The sequence below is a fragment of the Ammospiza nelsoni genome, chromosome 5, assembly GCF_027579445.1.
Source record: "Ammospiza nelsoni isolate bAmmNel1 chromosome 5, bAmmNel1.pri, whole genome shotgun sequence".
Lineage (NCBI taxonomy): Eukaryota > Metazoa > Chordata > Aves > Passeriformes > Passerellidae > Ammospiza > Ammospiza nelsoni.
Genome location: NC_080637.1, coordinates 25,540,600 through 25,553,869, shown reverse-complemented (window position 1 = coordinate 25,553,869; position 13,270 = coordinate 25,540,600). Strand labels below are relative to the sequence as shown.

Sequence of the window (13,270 nt, the reverse complement as noted above, 5' to 3'; positions counted from 1 at the left end):
TTGGTGCTGCTCCTGTTGGTCTCCAAAGTACTAGGCATTCCTAACACAAGCTATGAAACCTCCCAGCCTGCCACCCCTCAAAAATTCACCCACCACAGTTAAGAACTCTTTTATTAATTGTTCCAGCTGAAAACTCCACTTGTGCTGTGGGTCATATCTTGTGAGCTTTTAGAGCTGAGTGTAGGGAATGCTTAAAATGTAACAGATATTTTTGTAGCAGTAGTATAAAAGCTTTAAAAACTTCTTTTTAAATGAGTCTGTAGTGTATGTGGCCATGTCAGCATTCCAGATGATGCTGGTTAGAAACACTTTCACATCCAGTGAGACTTAGGAGGTTGTGAGTGCAGTCACCAGTTGTGCTTTTCCTCCACATCTATTATTAATCCATATTGTCCCTGAAGAAATCTTACTCAGCTCCATAACTTACACTACAAAAAACCAAAGGAATTATGAAATAGTTGCAGTGTCACTCCTAAAAAGCAGTTTTTAAACACTGTTTCAGTTCTAAAGATTTTTCAAAGGGACTGGATAGGTTTCAGTGAATATTGGGAATAAAAAAATTTTTAGCTCAAAGAAATTTTAATAATATTTTGAATTATTGATGTCAGAGGTGTCACAGTACTTCCAAAATTCTGGTTGGTAGGCCATTAGCAAAGAGAATTGTAACTATTTTGCACCTGTTTATTATGAACAGTGGAGAAAAACACCTTGGAAACATAAAAAAGCTATTGTAAAGGAGTAAAAAGGAAGACAGTCTAGTTGCTGTGTTCAGATGCAGAGTATCCAGAGCCCTGATGCAGATCCAGACCTTTCCAGAGAAACTTATAGAAGAGAGGAGGTCTAAAGGAGGCAGCAGTGAGGCAGGAGAACAGTAGATCTAGATGTCAGGAAATGAGGACAGATGAGTAACTGAACACACACATATGTGTATCAGAGTGGTGGAAGGGAAGTAATAATGGCATGCAGTTGGAGGAGGAAAGGAAAGTTGGGCAGGGGAAGAAAGGAAGAGGAATCTAATTAAGGGAGTGAGGGGCCAAAGTAGGTGCTTATTATTTTCTAAAACCCAAACCAAGTTTTCCTACCAAGTCCTTATGAAGCTTGATGTTATACATTTTTGAATCAGAGCAATAATTTATGAAAAGTTAAGGATAGAGAGAGGGAATACAGATTTTTATTTGTTTTTGACTGAAGCTCTCACTTCTGGTCAAGTTGTTGTGACCTCAGAAGTTACTGTGTTTGGCAGAGAAATTCTCACAACTCCAATGACTCGATGATTGAGTTTAATGTGGTACTTCACTCAAAAGGCTTTGAGCATACACAATTGCTGTATTCATTTGGAAACAGTAGATTGTTAAACTATGCTGAATGAACAGATCATGAGCCTGCCTCCTGTATGGACAGTGAGATCTCCGTTCTTTTCTTCCCAGGCTCTCTAAACCAGAAAGGCAATAGAAGGCATCTTCTTTGCAATTGGTCTCTTTCAGGAGAGGTCTTTAGGAAGTGTAATAAGGCTAGATGCAGAAGTGAGCTAGATAAGGAAAGCCTGCAGCATGGGGGTGAGACTCTGGGGAAGGACAGCCAGTGCAGACTTGCCACCACACTGAAGTTACCATTAATGCTTTCCCAGAAGCAGAGCCTGAAGGAACCTTCCTCAACTTAATAGACTGTATTTCTTGTGCTGCTGAGCTTAGAGATGTGATGAACTATTTCACTGAAAGAAAGTGTGGATTTTTTTTTTAAATCCAGTGTTTAAAATTCAACATTTCAGGGAACATTTGAACGAGACATCTGTCTCCTCCTCCCCCTTCTTTTTAGTATAATGCAACTTCATCTGTTCTAGATTTTGAATCAAAGCATGGGGTTGGGGACACTATTTAACTCATGCTGCTGACCACATTAATTTATTATAATATCCCAAGTGGTACTGATGGCTTAACTGAGGGTGAAGCAAATCCAACAAACAGCCTTTGTGTTAAGCCAGGGTCTTAAGAGCCAGTAGGTGCATATACGTGGAAAGTAATGTGTAGTTGTCTTAGCATGCTAGCAGACTTCTGTTTGAAGTAGGAGTGTTTTACTTTGTTTTCTATAACTTTATATAGGAAAAATGGTTTCCAGGAAATTTTCCTTTAGTGAGCATGATTTGCAATAGGATTGTGTTGAGTTTTTTTCTTCTTGAGGGACACCACAGCAGCACTAAGTTTTCTTTCATATACTGTTCAGTCATTTGATTGGTATTATTTACTGAAATCCAGTAAAAGTGTGCATCAATAGCCTAACATTGCAGAAGTATCTATTGGCCATCTCTCAAGCTGGCTTTTTTTTAAACATACATACGCTTCTGAAAGCCATCCCACAGCATTAAGTGGTATTTAGGCAGCTACTTGTTAGTATCCTGCAATCTCTCTACTTCAGCTGAAATTTTGTTACGTTTTAGAAATTGGTTCAAAGTGGATTTGTGTGTGAGCATGAAGTGCTAAACAGGGGTCTTTGTTAAACAAGGTTGTAAGGTTGTATCAGAACACTGCCCCACAGACAGTGGGCAAATAACATTATCATATGGTCAAATGTGTGCTTTTTAAGAATGCATTTTGAAGAGTGATGTATTTTAAGTAAGGTTTACATCATTTTTTTGCACAGAAGTCTTGAAAGGTAATTTACCTGTTTTTTAACAGGATTGAGTGGAGAACAGGGCCTGTAACAGAAAGAGGGTCTTTCAACAGCATCTATTTTATAAGGACATAGTCTAGCTAGCATCTAAGGACATAGTCTAGCTAGACCTAACTTGTCTCAGTATTTGCAATGGTGAGCAGTGGCAATGAAGGCTTCATATTCTAAGGAATTAGGTATTGGAAATGAGCGGATTTCTTAGTATATCTGTATGTTTGAAATTACTCCTGAGGTTGTATCTGTATTGAGGGCTTAGAATATAAGCTTTGATGAAAGTTTCCATGTGTTCAGTGTGTTTTGCCTGCTCAGGCAACATTTGAATTTTCTTGTTCAATAGAGATAATAGGTTTTTATTTTAAATGGCGAAATGTCACGTATACTAGGCTTTTTAAGTATGTTTTTCCCTGTCTTAATAAATGTCAGTCTTTCATCTAGAAGTAACCATACTCCATACAACATGTCAGTTTGTTCTTTCAACCTTTGCTTGTTTTCCTGTGGACATTTTCCTGGGTGCAGTGATTTTTCTCTGAAGATAGACAGTGGGTTGCAAAGGCTGCCAATGAGCCCCATTGCAGGAGTGGTGGGAGGTGTGACAGCGCGTGTGCCGCTGCTCAGGAACTCTGCTCCCTCCCTGCCTCTGCAGGGCTTTAGGAGCCGTGTGCGGGGTGGTTCCTGGCTGGGGCTGTGCGCTCATCCCGCGCTGTGCGCTCATCCCGCGCTGCCGGACTGCGGGGCGCCTGTAGCGCCTGCTGGGGCTTCTGTTCAGGGCTCTGCGGGGGCCCTCTGCAGCAAACCCCTGCTGAAGACCTCAGCTGTCACTTTGATTGTGGGTTTGCCCTTTTTGATTCTCTCTGTGAGACAGCAGAGTGCCTGGAGATTTGTTTTGAGTGGTCTGAACTCGGTGAATATAGTTAGTAAGAAGCTGACCAAGGTCGCCATCCTGTAAGTGAGCTTATTTATCACTGTAGACATGAAAAACTTTTATCGTATGTGACCTGCCTGCTTGGTATGAAAGCTTTTTGAGTCAGTTTGTGATAATTTAGTGTCAAACATTACAAAAGCAGCACATAGCAGCCTGCACATGCATTTCTCTGTGCATTTTTCAGTTCATCTTCTGCATTTCCTGAACGGTTTTGATGGTTGATAGTTCTCTTCAAAATCTGTTTTTTAAGTACAGCTGCACCTTTTCATAGAAATGAAAAGGAGGTTATACAAGGAAAATTTAAATAAAATAAATGTATGTTTCAGTATTTGAAAGAAATTGAATACCATAGTAATATCTGTATGCAGAACTTTTAGAAGGAAAAAGTGGTGTGAGCGTGCCAGTGTTTAAAGACATAGACAAACATTAAAACAGTTTTATTTTTATATTGTTTCTTTTCCTTAAATGAGTGTAGCTGTTATAACTGGGGTAATGCAGACTTCTGGGCTTTTATAACAGTGTGTAAACAGTTTGAAGGGATCTTAGGCCTATTTCTTGTCTGGATTTTGTCTGTGGTAATATTTAAAACCCAGTTAAAGTAGATGTTACATGTACTGTATCCACTTTATGGTTAAATCAGCATATGGTTGGATGTGTGTGTGTATGATATAAAGCAGCAAAAACTTAAACATGCTGGTTGGGTTCTGTTTGCCTTGGCATTGTTTAACAGTTTTGATGAAGTTCCCTAAGAAATTTGTGCCTTTTGGATATGTGCCAAAGGATTAAGGGAACACCTTCACTTGCATTGGTTTTAAAAAGTGTCAGATGAGATGCCCCTTTTAGCTTCAGGTCTAATTTTCATTCCATACAAAATGAAAGAATAATTTAAGATAAGCTTCAGTATCTGAAAGCTCACCTTTCTTCCCCAAACATGAGTTGGTCTAATAAAATGTACTAGCACTGCCTACAGATCAAGACTGTTGTAAGTTATGCCATTTAGAATAGTTTATGGGAGCTTGGATCTAGTCAACAAATGTGATAGAGTGTTTTAATGAAATCAGAAGCAATTGGTAAAAGAACTAGGGTAGATATAGTGGTTTGGAATTTTTTTTTTTAAGGTATGCCTCTAGACAGTGTTCACACCCCACATCCTCACTGTTATGTAGTGACAGTCTCTAGTGCAGCATTTCTCAATTAAAGAAAAGTGTAATATAAGAATTAAAAAACAATGGAAATTTGAGACTGGTGTGGGTATAGTGTGGAAGTCCTAAGAAAAAATTTATCTTCATTAATGATTTGCCTGTGTGATGTGATGAAACTTAAATGCTTCCACAGAAAGGGAAATCGCTTTAATGAAAGCTTAAACCTCAGAAACTTCAGAGTTAACTTACTATCAACAGCAGTGCATCATGAATGTCAAGACTAATGGAGTTCTGTCCACAATAAAGATGTGCCCCTAACTCTTGATTGTGTTACTATATCTAATGGGAAAAGAAGATTCTAATTCTCAAACAAACAAATAAACAAAAAAGAGCTTAAAGAAATTTTAAGCTGGCACCAGTATCATAACTGGTATTGCTGTATAATTTCCTTTTTAGAAAAGACTAGAATATACTCAAAGTTTCCAGAAAACACATTATCGGGCATTAAAATTGTGGGATCTCAGCACCTCAGGACGGAGGTGCAGAGAGGCCGAGACCACCCTTGGGGGGCTCGGGAGTCCTGGAATGTTGCCAGAAGTGTCTGGTGGCTGGACTTTGATCCTACACAGGAGACGACACCTGTATGAGGACTGGGAGGAATTCACTGGGTGAATGGTGAAGGGATAAGTTAAGTAGAGTGTAAAACACAGGGTTTAGGATTTTGGTACAGGGGGGTCTAGAGAAGTAAGATGGAGGAATTGGGGCGTGTCCTGTCCTTCTTCTTCTTCTTCTTGGCCTCCATCTTCTGTGGTGGTGGTGGCACTTTGGGATTGGTTATTACTAGAAGTGCACCGGTTAATAAGGATAGAAGGTATTGGGGAAAAATGATAAATATTGTACACGTAACTTAGGGTATAAAGATAAGTGACCGCCCGGGGGCTTGCGGAGTGTGCCCATGGCTGACTTGCTGTGCAGACCTCTGTCGGGCTGAAAGAAAATCTTTTAGATAAACAATTAATAAACACCGAGACCGAGACAAGATCAGAAGTCTCTCCTCGTCCTTTCAAGCGCCGGGCTCTTCAAGGCCATCCCTGGGCCTTTCCAGGCCACCTAGACAGCACAGAAAACTAACATAAAATCACCAAGTTTACAAATACATAAAATATATTTAGTTCTAGTTGGATTAAAGTGATCCACTCCTCAGTCACCTGAAAAAAAAAAGTCAGATTTTGATGGGGTGAGGTTAAAGAGTGGAAGTTAAGAATAGTCTTTATTCTTAATGTTAATCTTAACATCTAATTAATATTAATCTAATGTTATTCTTAATTCTTAGTAAATTTTAAGGTTTAGACTAATATGTAATTTTCAATAGTCTCCTTGGTCTTATAAGCAGGAAAAAAATACTGGAGTGTCTTGTGCAAGCAATGAAATATATTGTAGTTGTCTCCAGCATGGTAATGAAAAACCTGTGGTCATCTCTTTTGAAGTGAGCTTTGTATAGCACCTTCATGGCTGTATTCCACTGATCACACCAGCAGTCAGTTTTAGCTGTGTAATGTTTTCTGTGGAACTGTCAGGTTGCTGTAGGAATGTTGATACTAGAGAAGGATGAGTTTTATGTGGCGTGGTGGTTTGTTATTACTACAAAAATACAGTGTATCTTTTTCCTATAATTGTATCTGTACATTAGAAGCCAAGAAATAGGGGTCAAACATGGAAGAAATTATTCTTCCACCCATTTTATCCAACTGTATTACAGCCCTTTAGAGTCATGATTCTGAATTCACCAAGTTAGGTAGGACTAGGTAGCAGCATGCTTTGTCATGTGTTAAATAATTGCTACCTGGATAGCTATTAAAAGTCAATAACATGAAGAACATAAAAGCATGATTATTTCAGGTTTGTCCTTGAAATGTGGATCAAAGTTTATGTTCATTGTGCAAATGAGTCATTGCAAGAATGAAGAGAGCACTAAAGGGGATCTCTGCTTTCTCTCAATTGTTTGTGCAGGTTAAGTAAAATTGTTATATAAAGATTATTTGAATCAAATATTAGGTTTGCCATCTGGGGAGAAGGAAATAAAAATAAAGAGTAGGTAAATAAATCCTTTTAGTGTTTCAGTCATTGAAGAAGAGACGGAAATAAAGACCCTCTGTAGAGTTTCCATAATAATACTAATGTCCAAAATTCTTTACTATGTCTTGGACCATTTTTCATAGCTTTTACCTTTGAAATATGTACATTTAAATCAATGTGGCCTCTTCTTGTAAGTCTTGATTTGGTGGATATTTTAGCCTTGGAGGGAAAAGTTCTTTTGTGGGTCCGGAAAATGCTTTCTGAGTAGAATCTCTGTTTTATAACCTTGAACTCTGTTCCTTGCCCATCACTAGTATTATAATGTCTGTAAATGTGTATTCCTCTCCCTGCAATTTTACATATCCTTGCATGAAGCAGGCAAGATTTTTTTGAACATCTTATTTACAATATGTATACACACAAAGTTTCATTATGGTGTACTAAAAAAAAATTTCTAGAATGACATTTGTTGTTGTATTAGCTTCTTCAAGCTGTATTTTAAAGATGTGGTATACTAAAACCTTAGTTCCTCAAATATAAAGGTTTCTTAGATAGAACTCTTGGCTTCTTTATCTTTTTCCTTCATATTAAAAGAAAATCTGAAAGGAGATTCTACCTGAGCATATTTAACACCATCTCCATGACAACCAGCTAATTAATCGCTATCAGTCTGGCTTTGGTCCTTTTCAGTGAACTGATACTCTCCAGCTCTTTTTCACATATCTTCTGTGTTTTCTATGAAGGTCATTTATTTAGTGACATTATGTCTTTGGGAATAAAAGCTTTTTAATACAAGAAACAATTTTCTTTAAAGCACGTTAAATGTACCTGTGGTTTCCTCTCAGTTTTGTTTCCTGCGCAGTAGTGGGGAGATTTTAAGGTTAGAGTTTTGGGGATTTTTCTGAAATTTCAATCTTGCTTCCATCTTGCTTTATCTGAAATTTCCATCCTTTTCCTTTCGGGCATAAGGCTTTAGCAGTACATTATGACTGTGGCCACATTGCAGCACAGAATTGTCCAAGCTAAGTTTGCATCTAAGTAGTGTAGTAAGTAGAAATGGGCTGAGGGTTCAAGTAGTTCCTGTGCTTTTTGGGACAGATTTGGGTGGTCTGAGCCTCTGTTGCTGCATTGCTGTAGGTATTCATGCTTGCTCGTGTAAGTCATCACTGCAGTATCATGCAGTCAGAGTTTCTGCAATGTTAGAGGTATTTGGAATCAATCAACATACCTGTCATGGCTACTGCACAATTTTTAACATTTATAAATTTGGTTAGAAGGCCTGATAATAGTATTGCTGTTGCAAGTAATTGCAAATTTTCCCCTATGACAGCAGTCTTCAGCCTGCGAACTGTGAGAACTTAACCTCTATAGAATGGAATGTCTGTAGGTGCTTAGAAAAACTGTCCATATAGCTCAATATCCTGCTGTTCCTAACAGACTCTCATAGGGGATACTTGTAGGGACTTGTAGGACTTGACTGTCCTACAAGAGGCAAGAGATAGGGTGAGGTTCTGCAGGATATTTCCCCCAGAACATTTTTCCAGTCTTACCTGGCTGTGGCTAAAGACTTCAAAGTTTGCAGGCAGTAAAAAGAACAAAAGCTGAGGCTAGGAAGGAAATGTATTTCTCCATCCTGAAACACATCTTGTATTTTCAATGTTTTGTTTCTGAATGACTATTCACTGCCTCTGATAAATTAAATATGTTTATACATATGAATTTATACACATCATGTAAATAGAGTATATCCCACTATCCTGCAGTCTCCTTTTCACTGGCACATGTTTAGTTCCAGTCCTTGTTTTCCTGTCATGTCTCATGGATGTATTATTGTTTGAAGTTATTCCATATATTTACTCTTTGGGTGCCATATTTTTTGCAGATAGTTTGTGGGACACTTTAATTATCTATGTAATTTAGTAGTACTTCTAAAAGCTGGTTATTGATGTTCAGGTATAGTTAAGAACTCTTGAAGATTGAATTAGCAATTCTTTTAATGTACTAAGTAGATTAATCTAAAATTAAAGGAAGAGAAGAATCTGTGTTTTGACTGAATATTTTATATATTGTTGAATGTAAGAAATGCATATAGCATGCAGTTAAGCTGTATGCAAAGAACAGTAAAAAAATCAACAATGTTTAGGCAATTCCTTTATTTTCCTTCACATGTATTGAGCAAACAAAATAGTTTCAGAAAGGTGAGATGAACTGGGAAGGGCTGGAAATTATTTTAGGTAGTTTCCCTCATTAGTTGCTTTTAAAATTATTTTTATCAGTTTGTGTAAGAATGTATAAATGAAGATAATAGATATGGATATTTTACATAATAAATGACTAAGGAGATTGATCTGAGCAGCTCTGAGCAGTTTAGTACTTGGGATTTGTATGAAGTGAAGTGGTGACAGGAAACTCACACAGAGTTGGAGATGAGTTGAGCTGCAGAAGTGACCATGAAGATGGGAAGAGGGTTTTTTAGATTATGTCTACTCCAAACCATTTTCATTCAGCTGCTTACTTGACATTGTGATGTATCTGGATTTAGAATGACATATTAATGATTTTCTCTTTTCTTCTTTGCCTTTTTTTTTTTATTGTTTTGTTTGCTCCTGACACGCTACTGAACTATTACATATGAAGATTGCTGTGTTCACTGTATCCTGGCTTGCTTGTTCTGTGAATTTCTCACGCTCTGCAACATTGTTCTGGGACAAGCGTCCTGTGGCATCTGCTCGTCGGAAGCGTGCTGCTGTTGCTGCGGGGACGAGGTGGGGGACGACTGCAACTGCCCCTGTGACATGGACTGTGGCATCATGGACGCCTGTTGTGAATCTTCCGATTGCTTGGAGATCTGCATGGAATGCTGTGGGATCTGCTTCCCATCGTGAAATATTTATCCCTTTCTATTTTATTCTCTATAAAACTGGAGAGCTTCTCTTTAATAAATTTGAGGAAAGACAAGGTAAGATTTTCACACTTGCACTGTTAATTCCCTTTATATAAATATTTTTTTAAAAAGCGATCCTCAAATCTGTATTCTAACACGAATTGTATAGTTTTGTATGTGAAACTAAAGCTACATTCCAGCTTCCTTTTGGCTTTGCAAATGGAAGAGTTTATTGAAAGTGAATTATAGGCCTGATATTGCAGGCCATACGAAGGCAAAATTCCCATTTGAATCGAGTGATAGGTTTTGGTCAGAGAAGAGACTGCAAGGCAAACCTTAAGTATTTGCCTTTACCTACATTAATGTTTAAACACTCAAATGCGTCCATGCATAACATGCCTTTACAGGCATTCTGAAAATCAAGATATCTCTATTTCTCTTTGGGTTGAAAGCAACTTTGCTCTGTTGTTTTAAACTTAATTCAAAAGCCAGCATCAGAAATCTTCCACTGGTTTTGCTACAATGATCATGTCGGCAATATGTCTTTTGTTTTGAATATCTCATTGATTAGAGAGCAGTTCCTGGTATTTTCCATTGCTGAGATTACCTGACAATCTAAAGTCAAATATAAGTTTTGCCCTGGGCTAGAAGAGTACCAGGATTTCTTTGTCGTCAATCACGACAGAATAGACACCTTATCATTTTAGTTCAGTACTATTATTACTTGAAATGCTTTCTGTTAAAAGAGACTTTGGAAATCTGTGTAGACATGAAGCACATCCTCAGAGTAACCAACTAATAGACTAATGATACTTCAAAAATTGGCTAAAAGAGGAAAATTATTAGAAGAAAAAGAATCAAGTATCTAAACCAGTGCATAAAGTGGCCTGGTCATGGCTGTTTGTGGCTTTGGAGCCAGTGTTACATAACTTACTATGTATTTCTTTATGGTGTAAGAAAGATCTACAGAGGGTAGTAGAACTTAAACAAGGCATAAAAACAAATTTAAATTGACTTTATTAAGGAATTCTTTCATATTCTTACATGCAAAAGCAAGTGAAAAATGTTTATTCTCAGAAACATTTTAAATGTTATTTTTAAATAACTGTGTAAAAAAAGATCACTTAAAAATATATTATATGCTTTAAAAATAAAAGGACTGGTATTTAAAGTATTTGAAAAATGCAGTTAGGGTCTGTTGGACCTAACTGTATATTCACTGTTGCGCAATTAAGGTTTTCCAAGAAATATCTCTCTTTTGTATTTGTAATTGTGGAACATAAAGAGGTTTGTGGCATTCCCAGATTTAGGGAATTAGTCTACCCATTTTCTTTACCATCTTCTAATTTCTACCCTCCATGTCTGTAGCTCACAAACTGTTCTTTGTAAACCACCCACACATCTTGATCTCACAATCTTTCCTGTTTACATACCAAGTATTCCATTTGTAGAGCATAGATTTGTAGATCTCCTAAATTCAGTTCTTGTTACAGGAGTCATCAATAGCCAGTAGCATGTGTGTTGAGGGAATTGGCCAAAAAAGTCTCTTTCTACTATGGTGAATTCAGTTTATGCAAATGTGACAAGCTAAAGATCACAGGAGTGTGAAGCTAAGTCGACAAAAGGTCTGATATTAACCAAAGCTTCTTCTTGTGAACACTGACTAGTAGTGCCTACTACTGCGAGTTATCACTGAAGCTAAATCCTTAACTCTGCTAGGGAGCTGGGAAGTGTTACATTTTGCCTTAGCATATGCAATATTGTGGTGTATTCTGATGCAATGCAGATTCACCCTCAGAGGGTTTCCTAATCTGTTTTTTTGATAGTTACTACAAGTATTATTCTTATTATGGGTTTTTTTCTTTCATATAATGGGCCAGATTCTGATCTGTATTCCATAAACTAAGTGCATTTCCATTCATGTCAGAATTTTTTGTTGGTTAAATTCCAGTTAGAGAGCACAAAAATATTATGGTAATAGGCAGGCTAATAAGGAATAATATAGTTAAATTGATAAATTCCCAGTGCTCAGAATCAGGCTCATGGGGCTCAATTATGACTCCTAAAAGGCTGAACCACATTGGGAAGGGGAAAGAGGTGCCTTGGTTGAGTGGCATTGCCTGGAGGCATTTTGTCTTTGTAAGGCATAATGCCTCTGGGGAAATTGGGGGCATCACAGTGAGCATTGGGACTCAATGCACCTTGGAAAAAGTCTAGACAGTACTTTGTCCATTGCAGGTGTGTGGTTGACACCGTGGTTGTGGGAACATGTTCTCTGGGGCTAGACAGCTCCATGAACTGTTTTTCCTCATGTCCTTCTGGTCACAGAGGTGAATTAGGGCTGTTTCTTGTCTGATGGTGCTTTTGGGACAGAGAAGAGGACTCCCCATCTCTTGTCCTGCCCCAATATCCATGCCCTGCTGGAACAGGTTCAGTTCTCTGCTTGGAAAATGCACATTTGTGTATCATGCTTTTAGTGGATGCTAGATCTTACTAAAAATTACTTTTACCACAGGTTGATATGGTTAAAAAAAAATTAAAAATACTAGTGTAGGAAGTTATTTTCCTGTGTAAAAGTTATCTACAGAGTTTGTCCTGCACAAGGCCTTGTATCTACTTACTGGAACTTAGTGGGTTTTTGATTTATTGAAATTATAAAAGCAATAATTATGAGAACTTTGTTCATGCATATGTGTATGTACTTTTTCTCACACTCTTGGACATACACACACAGATATGTCTTTTCCCACCTTTTTTGTGAAATACAAGGAAGTGAAAATAGTGTTATTAAACCTCATAATGATTAGAAGTATCAAAGTATTAAAGACAATTGAGAAAATAAAAAATTATGTATTTTGTTTGACATTTAAATGTAGTCTGCTACTGTGTGTCATAGAGATATTAGCACTTTTGAAAAATATATCTTTGTAGCAGAGAAAATTAGCATGTAGTTTAAGGAATTCCTCTCTGTATTTACATCCTTAAATTCTATTTTGTAATTTTCACTCTATAATCAGTCTTGTAAGCACCTTGTGTAATAAAAAAAGCAGAATCAGAAGTCAAATGTGAAAATAGAGTTTAAATAAAATGAAAACATTAGAATTTAATTGTCTATTTTATAATAGTTCTTGTGAACTTGTACAGTGTTTCAGTTTATAGTTCTGCAAACTGGCCCATTTGAAAGACATGCTGTTTGTACTTTATATCAATTGGATGTGCTACTTGCAAACACTATTTTGAAATAAAGATCTTTATTTTGAAACTTTTGGATATCACTTTTTTCTAGTCTTGCCTTGTTACTCCTCTGCAGAATAATTTAATGTATTTTTGTGTCTTTTCTTCTACTTTAACCCTGGGGTGACTTGCACAGAGGGTGAACCGGTGTACAAGTTGTCTTACAGGTGGAGCTGAGCCAACTCAGGCACTAGAAGCTGTGCTAGCATGAACCTCCAGCAGTAAAAAAGTTTGTCATTAAGAGGGAAAATTCATTCCTTGGTGAAATTGGATTAATTAGGTGAAATTACAGTAATGATTAAATTTTATCAAAATGAAAGTTATTTTAATACATCCATTGCAAGT

At 37.3% G+C, this 13,270-nt stretch overlaps 1 protein-coding gene across 3 annotated transcripts in view; it reads left to right on the top strand.

Moving 5' to 3' along the window:
- Window positions 1-12,953, top strand: part of MDFIC (MyoD family inhibitor domain containing) — a 52,519-nt gene extending 39,566 nt beyond the window's left edge. For all 3 annotated transcript variants that reach the window (XM_059473206.1, XM_059473208.1, XM_059473209.1), the window contains exon 5: window positions 9,445-12,953. In XM_059473206.1, coding sequence (XP_059329189.1) covers window positions 9,445-9,692 — 248 coding nt within the window. In that variant the 3' untranslated portion in view covers window positions 9,693-12,953. The remainder of the gene's footprint in view (window positions 1-9,444) is intronic.
- Window positions 12,954-13,270: the final 317 nt, after the last annotated feature.